This window comes from Ruditapes philippinarum, unplaced genomic scaffold (genome assembly GCF_026571515.1).
Source record: "Ruditapes philippinarum isolate M1 unplaced genomic scaffold, ASM2657151v2 ctg4426_1_1_1_1, whole genome shotgun sequence".
Classification (NCBI taxonomy): domain Eukaryota; kingdom Metazoa; phylum Mollusca; class Bivalvia; order Venerida; family Veneridae; genus Ruditapes; species Ruditapes philippinarum.
This window is the reverse complement of record NW_026853685.1, coordinates 1,476-24,854: the sequence shown is the minus strand read 5'-3', so window position 1 is coordinate 24,854 and position 23,379 is coordinate 1,476. Positions and strand designations below refer to the sequence as shown.

At 32.7% G+C, this 23,379-nt stretch overlaps 3 protein-coding genes across 3 annotated transcripts; all 3 read right to left on the bottom strand.

Moving 5' to 3' along the window:
* Positions 1-997: 997 nt before the first annotated feature.
* LOC132737536 (peroxidasin homolog) lies at positions 998-12,470 on the bottom strand. Its single transcript, XM_060724834.1, has 3 exons — positions 12,170-12,470; positions 1,460-1,735; positions 998-1,152 (listed from the first exon to the last, which is right to left on the bottom strand). Exons 1-3 carry the CDS (start codon positions 12,408-12,410, stop codon positions 998-1,000), a joined length of 672 nt encoding a protein of 223 aa, XP_060580817.1. The 5' UTR covers positions 12,411-12,470.
* A 2,068-nt stretch (positions 12,471-14,538) lies between these two features.
* On the bottom strand, positions 14,539-23,139 carry LOC132737535 (papilin-like). Its single transcript, XM_060724833.1, has 6 exons — positions 22,550-23,139; positions 19,941-20,249; positions 19,183-19,326; positions 18,862-19,041; positions 15,286-15,402; positions 14,539-14,642 (listed from the first exon to the last, which is right to left on the bottom strand). Exons 2-6 carry the CDS (start codon positions 20,230-20,232, stop codon positions 14,539-14,541), a joined length of 837 nt encoding a protein of 278 aa, XP_060580816.1. The 5' UTR covers positions 20,233-20,249; positions 22,550-23,139.
* On the bottom strand, positions 21,981-22,705 carry LOC132737534 (waprin-Phi1-like; the record flags this gene model as incomplete). The annotated part of the gene is made up of 2 exons (XM_060724832.1): positions 21,981-22,144; positions 22,550-22,705. Coding segments are annotated over 2 exons (320 nt in total), but the record flags the coding sequence as incomplete, so codon positions are not given.
* Positions 23,140-23,379: the final 240 nt, after the last annotated feature.

The window sequence follows — 23,379 nt, the reverse complement described above, 5'->3', positions numbered from 1 at the left end:
TAGAAAAATTAAACATTATGACTATTTTAGAGGAAAATAAAAATTAAAAGAAAATACCTACTAAATGTAATGAAATATATAATTTAAAGGATTAAAGGAAAAAAGTAACTTGTCTGCATCCAACATGGATTTGAAGACATGCTTTTTGCCACTAATCCATATAAACTTGGAAAAAACACAATAAAAAAACATGAATTGTTGTGAAAATGAATGTAATGCATACTGACTAAAATATTTCCGCAGAGATGATTATCATTTTAACTCCCTGTGTTTCTATTTGTAAGTGCTAAGAGGTCATTAGTTAATCTCTAATCAATTTTGGGTTTCAGATTAAGTCATGAGTTTTACAAACATTCAAGAAATTCCTAAAGATAAAAGTTTGTTATTTCCTTTTTTCTAAGAGATCAGTATTTAGCACCTTTGAAAACAAAATAAAATTCTTAATTTTATTCAAACACAACAAAGTGAAGTCTCAAAAATGGTCAATAATGAAACAAATGAAAAAAATAAAAAGCTACGTTAAAATAGTTTCTGTACAAGATATCCACTAATTTTTGGGTTGACACTAAATTGTGATTTGTTCGTAAATATACATTCTGTGAAAAAATAAAACAGCACAAACACTGTTGAAAATTGTTTAAATTCCACTTAAGACAAAAAAAAAACAACAAATGTTGATGTTTTTATTTGTCCATAGTCACTAAACTTTTTATTTGTTGCTTTTATTTCTGTAATAAGCACATTTTTTCTGTCTGCTGCACATTTACTTCCCTTTATTTTCTACAAAACAACCTTTATGACAAAACAAGAATGCCTCATTTTTTTTTATGTAATGAACGTTTTATAATACGGACATGTTCTATAAACATGGTAACAATAAAACGCTAAAGTAGTACTATACATCTAACTGATCATAAATAATAGTTTGGTATACAGCTTATAGGAGTATTACATAATTTATCTTTGTTTGTGTAAAAATAAACCAAAAATTAGGTAATCATAAGTCTTTGAAGAGTAATTCTCCATTAAAGTGTCGTCTGCAACTAGCGCAGCACACTTTAGGATACATGGTATAACCACACAGACGTGCCGTGACAATCAGGCGACATTTCATCTGTGAGGTCTTATCTTCACACTTATCATCTGGCATTACTAAAAAGAGATTAGAGATTAATCAACAAGTAGAAAATCTCAAATACAAAGTCAAAATATATTTAAAGTAGATCTTACTGTAATCAATTTTGGAAGAACCACTGCGAAAAAAGCACTACTGAATATACAAACATAATTAAACTTCTGTCTTATTTATTTATCTTTAAATGAACTGGTACACTTCTTAAACAAATTGAGCGTATAGGCATTTTCATTTAAAATAATCAACAACCTAAATTATTCAGCAATGAGTAGCATTTTTCCTGAACAAGATTGATCTAGAACTGTTGATGTGTTTTCTACAAACCTTTAGGTACAACTTGTACAGATGTAGAGGTTTCAATCTTTTCCTCTGAATTTGCGACAATGCATGAGTATGACCCTGTATCTCTAGTTGACACATCCCTGATTGTTAACTGGCCATCACTACTTATGAACACATTACCACCTGTCTGAAGGGGACGTCCCATCTTCTCCCATGTAACTGTGGGAGTTGGGTAGCCACGCCCCTCACATGTAAGTTTTATACGTCCACCTTCCATTACACGCCCATTGTCATTATCAATTCTAGCCACCAACATTTCTATAAAGATTAAAAGATCAATTGTTTTGGAGAAAACAGACACATAATTGGAAAGTTGCAGAGAAGAACAAAAGTTGAAGTTTTCCAATTTAGCTTTTAAAATGTGAAAGTTTTTGAAGGAAAAATATAATATAAAGCATATTTGATATAAAACAGACTGTTTGATTGCTGATTGTTAATAAAATTAACAAAGTATAACTATAGTCCATTTTAGTCTAGTTTGAATGTTAATTTAATTTTTTTATACACTCAGCTCTTCTATGAGAAGTAATCCAAACTGGACATTTATTAAAATGTTTAACCAAACCCAAACTGATTACGGTGACTACCAGCATGAATATTCTGACTAATTTTCCTAAAAGTTTGAGGGAAATTCTCTTAACAAATTCAAGTTCATGCCATTTCTTATTTCACATATAAAATGATATACATGTTTTAATCAACTATTTGAAGAGGGTTCAGGTGACAAACATTCTGCTGAAGGTAACCTCCTTTTATACATTGTAATAAATGTTATCCGGAACTCAGCAAATGTGTTTTTTTCTAAGCCCGGTACAAACAAACTTTTACCATTATAGCTTTACAGTGCACTACCATTCACAAAAGATTAGTCAACCTGTTACGTTAATTTTTCGAAACTGTAACTGTAAAAGTTTGTTTGTACACCAAGATTAGCTTGGAAAATCCCCAAAAGTTCTCATTCACTAGTAAATTGTTAACATTTACAAAATTAGTTCACATAACTTCTATCTATAGCACAAATACTGTACATAAATAAGATTAAATATAGGTGAGGGACCAAATAGCTTAACATATTTAATTGTAAACTAAATAGTCTTTCAAAAAGCATGTGCCTTCCCCAGTATTAGCACTTCTGATCTGAATCTGAGTGCCAGAGAACATTATAATGTTCCAGCCAGTGAGCAAACTAGATGTCAGGTTATTTACGGTAAAGAACTGCATGTAATACCTCTGAGTTTAAGTTTGATTGTTTTCCGTACAGGTGTGGATACACCATTATCAGCAGTGCAAGTATAACTATCTATATCTGCTTCCGAGGCCTGGCGAATGAGCAGGGTACCGTTACTGAAGGTTTCGTACCGGCCACCGGTTCTGATATCAGACTGAGATGACTTCTGCCAGCTACGGCTGGTTTTGGGTTACCATATACTTCACAATGTAAGAAAGCCTGCCGGTTGGGTTTTACCATTATCTTATCTGGACCAGGCAAGATTTCAATTGGTACTGAAATACTAGTATATACTAATCCGATTATCGGTCATTAGAATGTATATACATGTATTATCAATAAAACATAACTTTATTCTTTTAATTTTGTTATAAGATGAACAATTTGTATTTTGCAGGTATGAGTAAAATCGATTATTTCAAGGCACGCAAACGTTCAAGCGTCGTACAGTTCACTTGTAGTATTTGCAGTGACGCTCATTCAGATCAAGCAACATCTGATCATGACAATTCCGTTGATCATTCAGACAAGGAAATGTGTAATTGGAAAAAGATTATCAATAAGACATAACAAAATACAGTTTCAAAAAGTGTATATATTGTACAGGGGCGTAGCTAGCTATACGCACCTACGCACGTGCGTAACATTGATCCAGGAAAACGAAAACTCAAATATACTAAAAACGGTGAGAAATCTATAGGGTATAGGCGTGGGTGGTGTTGGAGTGTTTTGAGGCATGGTTCCAACATTTATATAGATCTAGCTCTAATAATATCATTGATTCTAATATAAATATAGATCTTTGAAGTATTTAGGTAGATCTAATAAGTTCCAATAATAATATAATGTAAAGAGTATTAATACCTAAAGAACGATATAAACCCATAATACGGTTTTAACGGCGATAATGCTCGCTCGAAATACACTTCGCCCGACATACAGAGCGAGTTACTGTATGTGGCGAAATAAACAGCAAAACAATTGTGGAGACCTGCAACGCCGCTCCATTCTTTGGCTGTATCGCCGACGAGGCCAATGATGCAGCGCCCATCGAGCAAATAGCTAATGTCCTCAGGAACAGATAAACTTTATAGAGTTTCATTGTTCATTAATTTAATGTGTTCGCTTAAACGTTTGCATTGGGGGTGCAAGAAAGATAAATCACACGACGTCGCTTGTTATAACTACGTTTTATTCTGTCGAGAAAACGGGAAATTATGCCTCAGAAATGAATGTATTTTTACCTCTTTAAAAAGGAGAAACATGATCGAGATCAACTTTTAAAGCTGCACGCCTCCAAATGAGCAAACTATTTCGATAAAATCAAACCTGAGAAAAGTGTACTAAAATTTTAGGAAAGGTATACAGTAAAGATTCAAATTTCTAGTAAAACTTTACATGTTATGTGCTATTAATGACCGAATTTTTCAGTATGTATAACTAAATTTTATTGCGTTACGGACGCAGTAATGGCTATTTTTGCATATTTTGACCTCTTCATAGTAATTTACATAGGTTGTAAGTTGCATTGATAATGTCTAAATTGCATTATTTTGGTAACTTTACAATATTAAACCGTTAAATACATTTTCAAATTTTCATGGAAATTAGCATGAATCTGGAGGTGTGCTGCTTTAAAACATTAAATAATGGTTTCAGAGCTTGTTAAATGCTTTTAACATGAAGAAAGTAGCGCTTAATGTGAAATTATTTGTCATAAAAGTAGCAAAATGTAAACAAAGTAGTATTTTGACTTCCATACAAAATACTAAATCCCTTTAACTGTATTAATCGCCAAAAATGCACAAGAAGAAAAATATGTACCTATATAATAGTAAAAACGTTTTCCTTGTGTTTGTTGTTGTTGTTTTTTTTCAGTGACCCTCCTAAGGTATAACCTCAAGGGCCCAGTATGCCTCAGAATTCTTTTATTTTTATGTCTCAAAGGCATTTTTTTACTTTTATCAGTTACTTATTGGCAATTATATAATCCCACACGTATATATCTGAAAGATGCATTCGTGTGTGATCATTATTAAATTGCATTGAACACTTTGAAAAACAAAATTGTGCTGGCGATATAACTTTTATTTAACTGTATTTATTTATACAAATCTGAATGCGATTTGTTGTGTAATAAAAAAGAAACTGACATTAGTTGGCATTACTTAAAAAATTCTTAAACTCTCGTCAAAGGTTTGTAACTTTTTCTTTAATCGTTTTATATGATATTTTTACATCAATGACAACTCATGTGAGATCTAGGACTATACATGTATATATCATTGAATCTGTGATAATAAAATAATTTTTATGCGATTTATTGTAATGGCATTATGTATGTCACCTCTCTTATAAATTAGAAAAAAAAATAACGAACATTTACTGTAAACATATATAAATGAGTATGCTAGATATCCTACTGAGAAATTTGCAATATTTTCACAAATGCGAAGCACACTTATCAGTGTGATATATAGCATATTAGCTCAAAAAGAAATCAGTTTTCTTGCTGTGTGCCGTATAAGTAAATGACAGCCATGAACGAAGAGATGATACCAAAAGTCCGACTGCTACGCGAACATTGAGCAGACAAAAGTTATTTAAGATAATAATTATCGCTACGTAGAAAGTAATAAGATTTTTAGATTTTAGTTTGTAACGATATTTCAATTGAGAAAAAAAAATCTAAAAACGATGAGAACACATTATTTTCTGTAAATCTATAACACGGTGCGAAATATCACTGTTGCAGGCTCCATCCACTATAGAATCTGTGCTGTAAGATACATGTATACCGACAGAGCTTCTTCCCAATGGAAACAAGTATCTGCATTTTCCTTCAAGCAATGCCAGTGCTGAACGTTCCTTTATCAGCTTGAAAAGGCTAAAGACTTTCTAGCGCTCAACGATGAGCACTGGTCACCTCTCTGGCTTAGGACTTTTGCAGATCCATAGAGACAGGGTGATCTAGGCTGACGTTGTTGTAGATAAATTTGTGTTTGTCACTTTTTTGTCACTTTTATTTGCTGGCTAGTAAAAGCGTACACGTCATTTGTTTGCGTCTGTTTATACAATGTATAACCTTATATAACGTTTATCAAATGTCTTGAAATATTATTATACGATCTATCAATTATATCTAAGACGTTCACTAAATCACGTCACATATTAACACAAGTCATATCATTACATAAAAAGTTAAATTAATGAAAATATTAAATTCAATCTGACTTCATGGACCTCAAATAGGCATGGAAATGCATAATTTTTACATCTCTACATGGTGAAAATCAGTGAGCTTCCGGGGGCTTCGCCCCCTGGACCCCTACCAGGGCTCTGCCCTGGACCTGCAAGGGGGCCTAAAGCGGCCCCCTTAACCCCCTGCCTGAGAGTGCGTAATATCGATTTCAAAACAGTACTGGTAGCTTTATTTGTGTTACCATGGTATTTGGAAAATTACGTCTCTGTCACAATTTTTTTCTCATTTATAAATAGGCAAAATTAAAGATTTTAACCTGTATATAGATATAGGTACTGTCCCTCTTGTCAGAAAAAAATAGTTGTCACAAAGTTCTGTACATTTTTAGCTGTTAGAATATTTTTAGCAACCAGTATGGTTATGGACTATTTTGCTTTAAATAGGCAGTTTTTACTTGTTTAAATGTCTGTCTTTGTAAATTTATATGAGCAAGTGTATATTTATTTTTATACCATTTTTGATAAGGTGTATAGTTTATTGATCATTTAATTTTCATTAAATCACGCAATTATTTCATTCATCATATTTTATCATTTTTTGTTAATTTCTATTTTAGTCATTCACATGTAAATGTAATTCATTCATGAGTTTCTGCCCTTTAACTTGTAAATGCCATTTGCAAAAGGCAAACTGAACAAAGGGAGATTACTCTTGGAAATGAAAACATTTCATTTTGTTCAACAAAGTTGTATGAATGTTAAAACTGTAAATATGTTTATTTTTATTTATTTGTAAATGGATTTCTAAGTGTAAAAGTTTTATACTTGAATGATTGTGAATATGTAAGATAACAGATTAAAAAAATCTTTAAGGTGCTTAATATGAATTTGCCATTCAATACAATCAAAACATTTGATATTTTTGTAATGGGGTCAGATCTTTTTTTACAGTGAAATCAAAATGTCTTGTTTACAGTTATCACTGAACATAAAAACAATAACTTGTACCAGTGTAACATACAAGTTCATAATTGATAATATTTGATGAATGTTATTTTTCACTTTCTGTAGAAAATTTTAGTTAGATATTTATTACAGTTTAATATTTTAAGTGACTTTAATTCCTGAAAAATTCAGAATCAGTATTTTCATATACATGTATGTGTAAAGATTTTATAAAATCAGCGATATACATTTAATTTTATTTTATTAAGGCTATTATATTAAATATAATAAGAATGTGTAACTGACTGAATTTGTTTTAATTGAATGATTGCAAATGATTGCAAGTCATTACTAGAAGAGTGCACTACATGAGGCACAATGTACATTGTAACTAGATTTAAGACCCCAAGCGATGGTAGGATTTATTTGTACAACACCAATTGTAGATGAGATGTACAACTTTCAAATCAATACAACACTTGCATTTCGACAATAATTCTGAATCATTTTTCTCCTAAAAATTTCCCTCCAGGTGGATCCCTTGCAGGATTTAGACAATATTGTTACTGGAGTGAGTGCAAATGTTATAATTCTTATAATCAACCAAGGAGATTGTTTTTAGAGGTAGTCTATATATTTGACTGTGGACAGGAGGGTGCATATAGGAAATCATCATGTACTTCTGGAATAACTAAGCACCCAAAGCCTGTTCTGTGTTCTCATCAAATGATGGATTTTTTGTCTTGTGAATGAATCCAGCAATGAAAATTTTGTTCATGAAGCAGAAATGAGGAACAATTTACATGGATTTCATAACATTTAATAGGCATTCATACCAGCTTGTCCATGCATGCAACAACACTCTAACAAAACAATAAAGAAATATATGCTTGCAAGACAAAGGTTTGCTTTCACAAGTTTTGTCAAAATGAAAAACACTTTTACCCCATTTGGAATGTTTTAGTTAGCCTATTGTAAGAACATACACTGTTTGCTGTCATTATTGTATTAGGTTTCACATAATTACAATAGAATCCATTTGGTAATTAATTGTTTCTGCCTTTTTATTTTGACATGTCAAACTCTATCAGTTTATGGTGTAAATGTGTTATGGTATAAAATGTATATGTCAATATCTGCTGCAAAATTTTATTCAAATTTGTGACTTCTACATCCACAGTAACTTTAAAACTGCAAAATCATAAACACGTAGTCGTCAGCTGCAAATATGAAAAATCCAATGTTAACAAAGAATAATTGAAAGCTGTGTAACAACGTATAAAGACAGACAGACAAACAGTGTATTTACCTACCCCAGGATATCACAAATAATGGAGCGAATAAGTGTTAGAAAAAAGTAACAAGATTAGTAATAAAAAGCAACAAAAAGATACATGTTCTTTTTAGTGCCGTGTACTCACATGTGTTAAGCTCACGTTGTGTGTAGTGCAACACACTTTATATACATGTAACATATGCACATACAGTTTTGCTTACACATATGTAATGTTAACACAACATGTACAGTGCTGTGTACAAGTATTTTACATTACACAGTGCACACTCACTTACATAGTCCTGTGTACAAGTGTTTGACTTACCCATTTAGCATTAGGCATTTTTAAGCAATAAAGCTAAATATAAACATTATCCTGTAAAAGAATTACATTAAATGCAAAAAATAGCAGATTGGAATACTTGTGTACAAAATGTAACTTTTATACAAGAAAGCCCAATATCAGGATTTTTTAGCGATTCACTGTCTCTCTAACTTTGCAGACTTGTCAGTTAGATATAATCACTGGCTGCATTTGTAGCAAAAAACATGATGCTTTTTATAGAAAGCTTCAATACAGCGATGTATTTTAATGTCTTTTGTATAATTAAAAATTTTCTAAACCCATTTTTATGGACTTTTAACAATTTTGTTACAGTGGGCCACTAACTGGTTTACTTAAGACAAATTCCCACATTTAACAAAATCCCTGAGTCATTATGTCATTGAATAAATTGCTATTCTGAGGGATTTCCCCAAACCTGAATGTTTAGGTTATCAATAGTTACATAGTTAACATATATAACTGCTTACTTCCCTTTGACGGCTCAAGCCCTTTGCAAAATAATCTCAAAGAAAAGTGACTTCCTTATAAAGGCAAACTTTGTTGTATTAAAAGAAGTGCAATGAACTTTATACAGAGGTATTATTTTTGACATAAAAATCCGTTTAAACATTTTTCTAGATAAAAGTTGTATGGATACACAATACCAGCATACATTAAAGCTTTAATTACCATTTTGGTTACAGCTTTATATTATTTTTTGACATTATATTTTGGTCAATTTGTTCCTTGTAATATTGAACAAATGTTAATAAAATGTTTTCATCACTCTGTGGAACTCATTTAACCCTCAATATTAATATAAGTCAGAAAAAAGCGCTGTATTAAAATATACATAAAAGTACAAAAATGGGCACATGGACAACACATTCAGTACAATATCAGAGTTCACAGCGACTTTTAAACAGTATAAAACATCTAATCTATATATTATTATATACATGACAATATTACACAATAATAAATGCATAGAAAAATTAAACATTATGACTATTTTAGAGGAAAATAAAAATTAAAAGAAAATACCTACTAAACGTAATAAAATATATAATTTAATGGAATTAAAGGAACAAAGTAGCTTGTCTGCATCCAACATGGATTTGAAGACATGCTTTTTGCCACTAATCCATATAAACTTAAAAACAAAAAAACAAAAAACATGAATTGTTGTGAAAATGAATGTAATTAATACTGACTAAAATGTTTCCGCAGGGATGATTATCATTTTTAACTCCCTGTGTTTCTATTTGTAAGTGCTAAGAGGTCATTCGTTAATCTCTAATCAATTTTGGGTTTCAGATTAAGTCATGAGTTTTACAAACATTCAAGAAATTCCTAAAGATAAAAGTTTGTTATTTCCTTTTTTCTAAGAGATCAGTATATAGCACCTTTGAAAACAAAATAAAATTCTTAACTTTATTCAAAAACAACAAAGTGAAGTCTCAAAAATGCTCAATAATGAAACAAATGAAAAAATCAAAAAGCTACGTTAAAATAGTATCTGTACAAGATATGCACTAATGTCTGGGGTAGCACTTAATTGTGATTTGTTCGTAAATATACATTCTGTGAAAAAATAAAACAGCACAAACATTGTTGAAAATTGTTTAAATTCCACTTAAGACAAGAATACAACAAATATTGATGTTTTAATTTGTCCATAGTCACTAAACTTTTTATTTGTTGCTTTTATTTCTGTAATAAGCACATTTTTTCTGTCTACTGCACATTTTCTTCCCTTTATTTTCTGCAATACAACCTTATGACAAAACAATAATGCCTCATTTTTTTATGTAATCAACGTTTATAATACAGACATGTTCTATAAACATGGTACAATAAACGCTAAAGTAGTACTGTATATCTAACTGATCATAAATAATAGTTTGGTATACAGCTGATAGGAGCATTACATAATTTATCTTTGTTTTGTAAAGATAAACCAAAAATTAGTAATCATAAGTCTTTGAGAGTTATTCGCCATGAAAGTGTCGTCTGCAACTAGAGCAGCAGATCTTAGAGTACATGGTATAACCACAAAAACGTGCCGTGACAAGCAGGCGACATTTCATCAGTGAGGTCTTATCTTCACACTTCTCATCTGGCATTACTAAAAATAGAAGAGAGATTAGAGATTAATCAACAAGTAAAAATCTCAAATACAAAGTCAAAATATATTTAAAGTAGATCTTATATTACTGTAATCAATTTTGGAAGAACCACTGCGAAAAAAGCACTACTGAATATACAGCATAATTGAACTTCTGTCTTATTTTTTTTCACTTTTAAATGAAAATTGGGAAACTTCCCTTTAAAAAAATTTAGCGTAAGAAAATTTTTTATTTAAATGCGAAAAACCTAAATTATTCAGGGAATGAGTTTGCTTTGTTTCCTGAACAAAAATTGATCTAAAAATGTTGAATTTTGTTTTCTACAAAATTTAAAGGGACAATTGTACAGATGTAAGGGGGGGTTTCGATTTTTCCCCTTTAAGTTTGGGGACAATGATGAGTTGCCCGTATCTCTAGTTTTCAAAATCCCTGATTGTTTTAAATGGCCATCACTATAAAGAACCTTACCACCTGTCTTTAAGGGGACGTCCCCTCTTCTCCCCTTTTAATTTTGGGAGTTGGGTAGCCACGCCCCCCACTGTAAATTTTATAACGCCCACCTTTCCAAATTAAAACGCCCATTGTCATTTTAAATTTTAAACCACTAACATTTTTTGTAAAAAATTAAAAAAGATCAGTTGTTTTGGAGAAAACAGAAACATAATTGGAAAGTTGCAGAGAAGAACAAAAGTTACAGTTTTCCAATTTAGCTTTTAAAATGTGAAAGTTTTTGAAGGAAATATATAATATCAAGCATATTTGATATAAAACAGACTGTTTGATTGCTGATTGTTAATAAAATTAACAAAGTATAACTATAGTCCATTTTAGTCTAGTTTGAATGTTAATTTAATTTTTTTATACACTCAGCTCTTCTATGAGAAGTAATCCAAACTGGACATTTATTAAAATGTTTAACCAAACCCAAACTGATTACGGTGACTACCAGCATGAATATTCTGACTAATTTTCCTAAAAGTTTGAGGGAAATTCTCTTAACAAATTCAAGTTCATGCCATTTCTTATTTCACATATAAAATGATATACATGTTTTAATCAACTATTTGAAGAGGGTTCAGGTGACAAACATTCTGCTGAAGGTAACCTCCTTTTATACATTGTAATAAATGTTATCCGGAACTCAGCAAATGTGTTTTTTTCTAAGCCCGGTACAAACAAACTTTTACCATTATAGCTTTACAGTGCACTACCATTCACAAAAGATTAGTCAACCTGTTACGTTAATTTTTTCGAAACTGTAACTGTAAAAGTTTGTTTGTACACCAAGATTAGCTTGGAAAATCCCCAAAAGTTCATTCACTAGTAAATTGTTAACATTTACAAAATTAGTTCACATAACTTCTATCTATAGCACAAATACTGTACATAAATAAGATTAAATATAGGTGAGGGACCAAATAGCTTAACATATTTAATTGTAAACTAAATAGTCCTTCAAAAAGCATGTGCCTTCCCCAGTATTAGCACTTCTGATCTGAATCTGAGTGCCAGAGAACATTATATAATGTTCCAATCAGTGAGCAAACTAGATGTCAGGTTATTTACGGTAAAAAACTGCATGTAATACCTCTGAGTTCAAGTTTGATTGTTTTCCATACAGGTGTGATTACACCATTATCAGCAGTGCAAGTATAACTATCTATATCTGCTTCTGAGGCCTGGCGAATGAGCAGGGTACCGTTACTGAAGATTTCGTACCGGCCACCGGTTCTAATATCAGACTGAGAAGACTTCTGCCAGCTTACGGCTGGTTTTGGGTTACCATACACTTCACAATGTAAGAAAGCCTGACGGTTGGGTTTTACCATTATCTTATCTGGACCAGGCAAGATTCCAATTGGTACTGAAATAATAAATTATGATTATGATCAGTATTTTAAACTTTCAAATAAACTTTCATGTCTTGTTCAGTAAAGCACAGTTCATTTTCTAGATGTAAAATTATTCCATTGAAACAGTATCTTAGGGTGTTTCTGTGATAATAATTGGAAACTGTACAAATTTTGTAAAATCTGTTTGCAAACTACCTAAATTGCAAATATTGCACCTGTACTTTCAAATGTGTAAAGACATTTTTTAGAACAGTTGTAGCAACAATCTCAAAAAAGTTTTAATCAACAAGATGATAACAATGTGCAAAATTTATTATCTTATCTTTGGGATCTTTGGTACTTTTGTATACTTTATGAAAAGAATATGTAGTTAAATGTAGAGAATTATATAGATATTGATATACGTCTCGGCGATTGACGTCACCAACGTCGTTGAAAATTTCTTCTTTCTGACGCCCCTTTACTTGTTTTCAATTTCTCTGTTACCCTTTCTTAATCATTTATGCTAATCCAAAACTGTGCTGTGACTTCCTGGAACATTTTCCTAGTTAGCCATTATCATTTTTTTACGTTCTAAACAGTTTGTCGGCTTATTTTTGACAAACTATTCTTATTGACCGATTTTCGAGACGTTCTGACGCAAATATTTCTATAACATGTGACGTTTGAATTGTGATTGCAAATATAAATATAGTTTGAATGAAGTCATATTTTCTGACAACGTCGAGGATATAGCTCATGACGTGTTGGCATATTTTGAAATCTAAATGTGCCATATTGTAAAATATATCTATCATATAGCGCCTGATGTCAGCGTAAATTTACGCACTGCGCCGGGTTTGCGTTACCATGGTATTTAAAATTTGCTGTTACGGACAAGCTGTTTGGAGTTATATAATATTAGATATAGAATCAATTTACAGGTATTGTTTTCCGATTTAGTGGTGATAAATAACAATTAAGTGTTAAAGGTTGAAAATTCTCGAAATTGACATCACAGTCCCCGGTTTATTTTTGATCATCACTCGTATTATACTTCCCCTAACTTTGGTAACATATACTGATAAATTTGTAGGAAACGACTTGGAGAACCAACGTGACAGGCATAACTATGCCAAACGTCCTCAATGGTGGCGGAAATACCTCAATAAGTACCATTCAGGGTTCACTCGACGTCTGCTGGGTTTTGAACTCTACCAATTTTTAAACAAATGAAAACACAAGATCAATTAAAAAAAATATTTATATGTTATTGTAACAAAAATTACAATGGGTTGCAATTACAAAATAAAAGGGGCATCCTTAGCCAAGTGGTTAAAGTTCTTTGACTTCAACCACTTGCTCCTGACCGATGTGGGTTCGAATCTTGACAGGTACATAGGATTCTTTCTGTTTCAAGTGAGGAAGTTATCCAGCTAGTTTAACAAATGTTGGTGGTTCTACTAAAGTGTTTGTTTGTGCCTGAAATAATGCACAGACGTGCACCTAAGGTCTTACCCCATCAGTAAAGCTGGAAACCATGACAAATACTGTATTGGTGTGATGTAAAACCGAAATCAAACAAACAAACAAAATAAAATTTTATAAATTACATTAAAATGAAATTATCATCATTTACTTTGTTAGATCTGTGTAATGGACTTTTCCTGCTATAATTGGGAATTGTCCATTGGTAATACAAGGGATTTGATATCAAAATGCTAAACAGTCAACAGAATAGAGCCTGGTCAGAATGCATTTATCTTCAGACTGACTCTTCTCTATAGCTTAAGTCTTTACCTGGCTTGATTATACTATAGCTTAGTCAGGCTCTACTAATATTCAGGTTGGCCTGACTATGGTATACTATACCAAATATATACGGGTGGACCTGATAACTTGTCAAAACCAATGCTACCAGCAATCCTCTCAAGCAATTGTCTCAAGCATACAGAAGATCTTAATTTCAAACAGCAAGGTTTTATTCCAATTCAAATGATTTCCCTGTTGCTTGTATAATTATAATTATAATAATCTGTGTCTATATGAAAACTCTAGATAAGCAAAATGTTAACTTTAAAGTTCATTCTCTTAAAAAACAAACAAAATGATGATAATGACGACCTTACCCTTCTCTAAACCATGTGACATTATTACCAAAGCGACATGACAATGTGACACTCTGTCCTGGAATGGCGACTGTTTCACCTTCTGGTTTTCTGTCATATTCTATTATTACAAAATAATTCTATATTTTTCCTAGAATGTACCTTTTTTCATTGTCTTTAGAATTTATTCTTTGCTTGGTTCTAAACTTATGGAAAGTTAGTAAAAGCTATAAATAAAAAGGTTTTGTAAAATCTATGATAAGGCTACACAAGTAAATGAGCCGCACCATGACAAAACCAACATAATGCATTTGCGACCAGCATGGATCCAGACCAGCATTTGCATCCGTGCAGTCTGATCAGGATCCATGCTGTTTGCTTACAAACCCTATTACAAGTAGAAAAAACTGATAGCAAACAGCATGGATCCTGATCAGACTGCGCGGATGCACAGGCTGGTCTGGACCCATGCTGGTCGCAAACGCATCATGTTAGTTTTGTCATGGCGCGGCTCAAATATTCTTTATGTTTTGAACATTCATCAACATGCTTATTTTCTTATTGAAACTTATGCTAAATTGTATTACCTTACATGATTTCTCAGACGGGAAAAGTTTTTTAGGTACTTTCTCTATTAAACATAATGCAAAGAATTTATATAGTAAAACATCTTAATATAAATTAATATAATATGACCTTGTACATTTGCAAGCTGACCTTGCTGACATGTACTGGAAGAATTAAAATATTAACGGACTAGTTACCTGGACAATTAGTTCCTTGTGAATCTCGTCGTGATGTGTAACCATCTAAACAACACTGATAAACTGAACGTCTGCAATCATATGGTGGCCTGTCTGTCTGTGAAGGTGGTGTTGTGACTATGAAATAAAAACAAAATATTATTTTATATTATATTACTGTATTTCTAGTGGCAAAAATAACATTGCTTAAGCTTCCAGTACAGAAGTACAGAGGCAATCAGTTTAAATCACTTGTATCATAGTTTGGAGACCTTTCTGTTGAAAATGTGTCAGGGTTAAATCGTATACATATACATGTACAGTGTATATGTATACAGGAGTGCACGTATTAGTTACCCGCACTCCAGAGCATGCCCATTGATTGGCTCATTTTTGCTGGGGTTTACATATTGTGACGGCAGAGAAAGGGAAAGCGACAGAAATATCATATTCAGATGTTCGCTCATTGGTTCATTTTTGCCGGGGTTTCATATTGTGACAACAGGGAACGTGTTTTTATGTTTGACTATGACACAAAAGAGAAACAACACCAAAATACTCGGCAATCTGATTAATACTCGGGGGCTACGCCCCCTCGTACAAACCAGATAGCCTCGTGTTTCGGTGCTCCTTCTATTACACAACGGATGATCACGTGACCAAAATCGTACAATGGGCTCATAAAATGGCGGTCTAAACGCTCGGTAAAAGCAGTGAAATTGAGGTAAGCATACAGTTAACGTTAAATTTATATGTAAAACTAGGCCGCACGGAACCCCTGTATAAAAAACACGTACTTTTCTGTTATTGGTTACTTTGTATCTCTCTCTGTTTAGGCCTGAAAGTCGAAAAAGCTTTTTATGGTGATGAGTACAATGGCCGAACAGGTACTAAAATACGTTGTTTTCACGCATTTTGAGCAAAATTAGCAATGACACCTTGTGCACAATTGGAAGTTTGCCCGTCAAGGACAATTTCCATCCTTTGTAAAGTTGTATAACGAAGTTGTGCATCTTTTTAAAAACGAGTTCAAATGCCGAACCAAATTTAAGAAGTACAATGGCCGAACGATTTTATTGCCTGTCCTATTTCGTCAAATTTTTCATTGAATTATGCTTGTTTCTCGCTTCCTGTCTTTGAAATCATACAAATATGATATTTGAAAGTGAAAAATAGGAAGAAGTATTAAATTAAATGAATTCAGTTTGCTTGCTATAAATTCTCATCTTAATTAATAGTATTTTGCTTTGATAACACACGTGTACATCAGCATAAAAGTATTTAAAATACAAAAATACAATACAAACATGTACATTATATAGAATTTATTTCACCAGCTAAATATATTTTTCAATTATATACATAAAATTGTCAATTATTTTGTAAATAAAGTCAGGTTTTTGTTTTTGATGTTTTTTTTTCTATTTCAGACGCAGAAAAAGTGGTTCCTTTAAATGAAAAGCATGTTTACATATATCTATAGAATTTATACATGTAATGTATATATTAGATTTTAAAATTGTGCTTATCATTTAAAACTTCATCACATCATATTATTATATAAGTAATTCAATATCTTTACAGGAATTGGAAATTTCTTATGTGTTTATTTGCCGGCATTATGGCAAATCGTATAGAAGAAGATCAGCTTCATGTCGTCACGAGCAGGTTCACAAGGGGAAGGCACATTGTGGGACATTGTTTCTAAATTTCGGCAAATTGCAAAAACATAGGTCTGTAAATTACATACCATACAAGAAGTACATAGCTGTCTGATATTACTACAAACGGCGTGTGTGGCAAAGATGGAAAGAACACAAAGAAACGGTTACATAAGGAAAAAGTATTAAGAAAACGAAATAAGGTAATCCTTGAGCAATATATAACCCTATTATTTGCAGCGGCATACAATGTACCCTGTATGTTGAGAAATGAAAGCATTACATATGTTCCTAAAAGGATTCAGTTGAAGTACAAAATTTCTTATGTGATCAAATATTATGAAACCCGGTTATTTTAGCTCCAACATCGTTAAACATAACATGGAAGCCATATTTACATCATAAATCTGATAGTATTTCTAATATTCTAATGTGTTTCAGTTGTTTCAGAGCAAACAACCATGGCGGATCAACACCGTTTCAGGCAGTCAGAAAATCTGATTAAGCAACACAAGTTATTCACTCAGGTTTGTGCACGTGACAAAATATCATTATATGGCCAAAACAAAGTCTGATGACATAATATTAGAAACTTTTTTGACAATGACTAGAACAAAGTTTCACTGAGTTTGCTTCGATATTACACCGTTTGATCCCTGATAACTCAAACCCTGACTATATACGTAGGCTCTTCCATATGTACATTTGTGTTTCTATTTGCCATAATGGGAAGAAAGGTGATCAATCAGCATTGCCCTAGGTCGAAAAGCTTTGGGCAGATGCTGCAAGTTATAGTGGGTTAGCATGTAATAACTTGTGTTGCTCAAGTTCAGATTTTGTCGCAAACGAACTGCCACATTCGATGCAGTTTTGCTCCGCCATGGTTGTTTGCTCTGACACAACTGAAACAAATAAGAATTTAGAAATACTGTCAGTTTATTGATGTAAATATAGCTCACATGTGTTCAACTTTTTCGACTTTCAGGCCTAAACAGAGAGAGCTACAAAGTAACCAATAACAGAACAGTACGTGTTTTTATACAGGGGTTCTGTGCGGCCTAGTTTTACACATAAATTTAACGTTAACTGTAAGCTTACCTCAATTTCTCTGCTTTACCGAGCGTTTAGACCGCCATTTTATGAGCCCATTGTACGATTTTGGTCACGTATTCATCCGCAGTGAATCTAGAAGCAGTCTAATGGTTGTTGAAATCTAATTTCTGGTATCAAAATCACTTTAAGTTCCAAATGCAAAGTTGGGCATGTCAATAATTCATATTTAGCAAAATTTAATGTGAAAAAGAAAATAGAAACTAATCAAATTGTAATTAACTTGAAATAATGTTTTTTTAGTTTCCCCAGATAAATAGAATTATTCACATTGGAACATTAGAGTTATTCAGAATGATTTTTAAGACTATGTTGCACCCTGAAGTAAAGTTGTAAAAATCAGCCAGTAATCATAACCAAACACATTAAAGCGGCCTGCAGTTTTGTTTTCTTTTTCGTTGGAAAAACAATTCTGTGTTGTTTCAAACTACATGTAATTATCTAAGTAATTTTATCTTGGAAAAATGCATCTTATCACTGTTAAGCTTTTTTCAAAGCAGAAACCGAGAGGTATGTATAGCACGCCAGTGATGTTCGTTTCTAAAAATAAAAGACTGGGAAACAAATTGTCAGCTTTACTTATTTACATATAGAGAGCGGACCAGTAAATATGGGGTATCAAGAGGTTTCCTTATTGTTTATGTATTTTATTGACGGCAATTTTCATTTTCCATCTAAATTCTCTTGATTTGACAATTACTGTTTATGAAATGGTTTAGCAAAAAATAACATATTTAACCTTAAAAAAAATCTGAAGGCTGCTTTAAACTTAGTCAATAAAATGTGTTTACTTTACTTTCCTATATGATACAAAAATAATTCTTACTTTGTGTTTCTGTACATTGTCTCTGACATTCTTTATCATTCAAGAAATTGTTACCATTTCCCTCATTACAGCCTCCGTACCAGAAACGATCACATCTCTGTAACTCCGTGTTAAAGAACCAACGAACCTCCCAGTCTGAACAACTTCCTGCATCCTTTGGTAGGCTACACACATCGTACCCTGAAATGCACCATGTTGTTTTGAAATTGCTTTTTTAAGACTTAAGCTATAATATTTACTTTGTCAAAATCTGCATGTTCATTTCACACATATAGCTTATTAAAATGTTTTACTACAGTGTACATGATTATTTCAAATTACCTAGGGGGTAAACGCATCCATATCCACATCCATTATTACAACATTTCTGAACTCCGGTACAATCAGCATCATTCTGACATTCCTCCTGACAGATTCCGAACGTGTCCGAGTCAATCACCGGACATTCGCCGGTTTTCGCAACAACTGAAACAAATAACACATTAGTAATGCTTGAAAAATCATTATATTACCTTGAAGAATTAAGTGGAAATGTATTATAAATCACCTATGGAAAAAGATAATGATTCTAAATATGAAGTATAATATTTTAATACTTCCATCAGAAACTCACAATCAGTTCATGTATTTCATCTCAAAGAGAGAAAGAAAAGAAATCTTTCAACTCACTGCTCCCTTAATGAACATTAGAAAATGAAAGTTAGTAGGTTGGATGAATTTCCAGAGATAATTGCCTAAACTTGTCACCAGTCTATTTCAAGGGGTCAACCTTGTAGACATCTAGTTATGAAGTTAATATTTCTTATACAAGAGAAAATGATTTTAAATTAAAATCTATTGCAAAAGCAATTTAAGCACACAGAAAAATGTTAATATTATCATATCATTTATGTAAGAGAATATTGCTTCTTACAATGAAGATACCTAGAAAAATTTCATAGATATTTCATTATAACACAAAATTTGTGATGTAAAACATGTCTAGAAATACTCTTCAGGAAGTTGATAGTTAAAGTTTTTTGATTGCATGGTTAATCAGAAATCCTTGAAAATTAGCACATTGACAATTACATGCTTACCAAGTTGTGTGGTTGTGTTTCTAGCAAAGTCGCTCCACTCACTCAGGTATGGCGGATCATTGACACGCACAGCAAAATGGTATTCTGTGCCAGGTCTGAGTCCGTCCAGATACCCTCTTAAATCTGTAGTGTTTTTATATGAGTTTTGTCCAGAGCCGTAACTAAAGTAACGGATAGTGTAGTATCTATTATCTCTGATACGCTGGTCAGGTCCCAAGGAAGGAGCTTTCCATGTGACGATGATTGTCGTACTTGATAAAGTGAACCCCCGGACATTTTCAGGTGCATTCATTTGGTATGGCTCCTCAGCTGTAAGTAATGGAATATTATAAAATTATTAAACCAAGAAAAAGTTCTGTTTTTTTTTTTTCCTTTTAAAAGATAACAAGAATTTGTAACAGAGTTACAAACGTCCCCAGCCTCTGGAAGTTTTATATGAAGCATAAAATTGTGCTATTTCAAAAGATTGAGGTATGGATCTCAGGACTTTCAGTCCAAAATTATGATCAATGCTAGATCTGCAAATGCAACAATAAATTGATAGAAGAAATAAAATGAAACACAGAATTTAAAAATCTATCATGTTAAGCTTTAAACTCTAAGTGTGACCTTGATCTTGGAGGTAGGGGTGCAGGTGTTGTGCATGACATATTGTCTTATCATTGTGATTATTTATGCAAAGTATTTTAAAAATCCCTTGATCTATGAAAAAGTTATGGACTGGACACAAAATATACCCTATAACAGACTTTGTAAATCTTTGACCTTTAAGTGAGACCTTAACCTTGGAGGTAGGGACATAGGTGTTACGCTTGACATATCATCTTATCATTGTGACTATTTGTGCCAAGTATTTTCAAAATCACTTGATCTATGAAGAAGTTATGGACAGGACACAAAATATACAGACTCTGTTCAATTTTGACCTCTAAGTGTGACCTTGACCTTGGAGGTAGGGGCGCAGGTGTTATACTTGGCATATTTTCTAATTATTGTGTATTTTTTATGCCAAGTATTTTCAAAATCCCCTGAACTATGAAGAAGTTCTAGATGGGACACCAAATATACCCTATAAAAAGACTATGTTAATTTTTGACCTCTAAGTTTTACCTTGACCTTGAAGGTAGGGGTGCAGGTGTTATACTTGACATATCGTCTTATTATAGTGACTAATTGTGCCAATTAAAATCCTTTGATCTATGAAAAAGTTATGGACTGGACACAAAATATACCCTATAACATACTCTGTTAATTTTTGACCTCCATGTGTGACCTTGACCTTGGAGGTAGGTGACCGGTTAATGTGCATGACAAATTGTCTCATTATTGTGCCAAGTATTTAAAAATCCCTTCAAAGATAAGAAAGTTATGGACACAACATATACCCTCAAATAGACCATGTTGACCTTGAATGAGCAAGTGAGACCTTGAGGTAGGGGGTCTGGTTGTTGCGCATGACACATCATCTTATTATAACAAACATTTGTTCCATGTTATTTCAAATTCCTTTGATAAATGACAAAGTTATAAACCGGATGCGAAAGTGCCACGTCCGTCTGGACAGACGTCCGGACGTACTTACGAAATGGTACTTATGTGACTTTTCCTTTGATCTATTTAGCCATTTTTAGTCACACAAGGGTTAAAAAAGACATACAAGTAAAAAGGGAATGAATAGGATCAAAGAGAATTTACTGTTACCTATTGTTCTCCAAGTCACACAAGTACCTCTGGGTTTGTACGGACAGATGGACAGACAGACAGACGGAGCCTATTTCTATATCCCCTTTTTTCTTAGAAAAGGAGGGGACAATAATAATGATAAGTCACTTCTTTTTATATTTTATCTATAGAATGAAGATTTCTTAAACACTTAAAGTCTTGTCAATATTTTTGGTTGCACTGGTCTGTGTGGTTTTAGTTTTGGCTTTAGTTAGATTCAAATTATAAATAACAGCCATCTATACCTCAAAGAAATTAACCTTTGGTATTTGTTTGATCCAAGTTTCATACAACCTACTAAAGAACAGAACAAACTGATTACATACCAACTGGGTCGACACATCGTAGACCACAACCATGATGGCAACATTTCTGGTTGCCGAGACAGCTTGAATCATCTCGGCAAGTTGGGGCGCAGGCACCAAGTAAACCCTGCCTGTCAGTCCTTGCTGGGCAAAATCCAGACTTTGAAACACCCGGACCTGTAATTATGTCAAAAAAAAACAATAAATCCTGTATCAATTTTAAGCTTTTTTGTTTAAAGTTTATCACATACACTGGAGTGTACATTTATCACCTGCTCTCAGTTTATCACCTGAACTGGGTTTATTACTTGCAATGGGTTCGACATTTTTTTAAATTTCTTTTTAAAATACCTGTCTGGTATCAAATTTATTGGGTATAAAATTAATTTTTTTTGGGTTATAACATGTATTTTTGATGTTTATCACATGTGTTGAGTACAAGCTACTTTGCATTTATCACATGTTTACTGTTTATCATTTGCTTTCAGACAAAAATAAGGAAAGAGAATAGGAAAGAATATATAATAGTGTACACACTATAGACTATATAATTATGAAGAACAGAACAAACTAATTACTTACCAACTGGGTCGACACATCGTAGACCACAGCCATGATAGCAACATTTCTGGTTCCCTGAACAGCTTGAATCATCTCGGCAAGTTGGGGCACAAGCACCAAGTAAACCCTCCTTGTCTGTCCTTGCTGGGCAATCCCCAGACTTTACTACAGCCGGACCTGTGAAAATGTCAGAAAACCAATAAATCCTGTATCAATTTTATGCTTTTTTGTTTATCACATACATAAGGGTCTGCATTTATCACCTGCTCTCAGTTTATCACCTGAACTAGGTTTATTACTTGAAATGGGTTATTTTTTGTGTTCATCACCTTTTTTGATTTTATTTCTACCTGTTTGGTGGGTATAAACTGTCTTCAGTTTATATGTGTTTTGTTCTTGTTGGTTATCACATGTGTTGAGTACGAGCCACTTCGCTTTAATCACATGTTTGGTGTTTATCATTTGCTTTCAGACAAAGATATGGAACGAGAATATGAAAGAATATATAATATAGTGTTCACCATATACTAGAATTATGAGATACTATATAACGACTATATGAAGTAAGTAAATACATCACAATTACCAAAGCATGGACTATATAAAGGAAGTTCTGTAGGAGCACATTTGTCTCGGAGCACATTTGTCTTACGTAAGACCGATGCGGTCGCATTTGTCCCACATTAGACAAATGGGACCTCAAATATCTACCCCAAAAAACTCATTTGTATGACAAATGTGCTCCGATCAAGTTTTTTAAGGGACAAGAAAGCACATTTGTCGCATGTGTTTTTAAGGGATAAGAAAGCACATTTGTCTCATGTCATTTTTATGAATTATTTGTCACATAT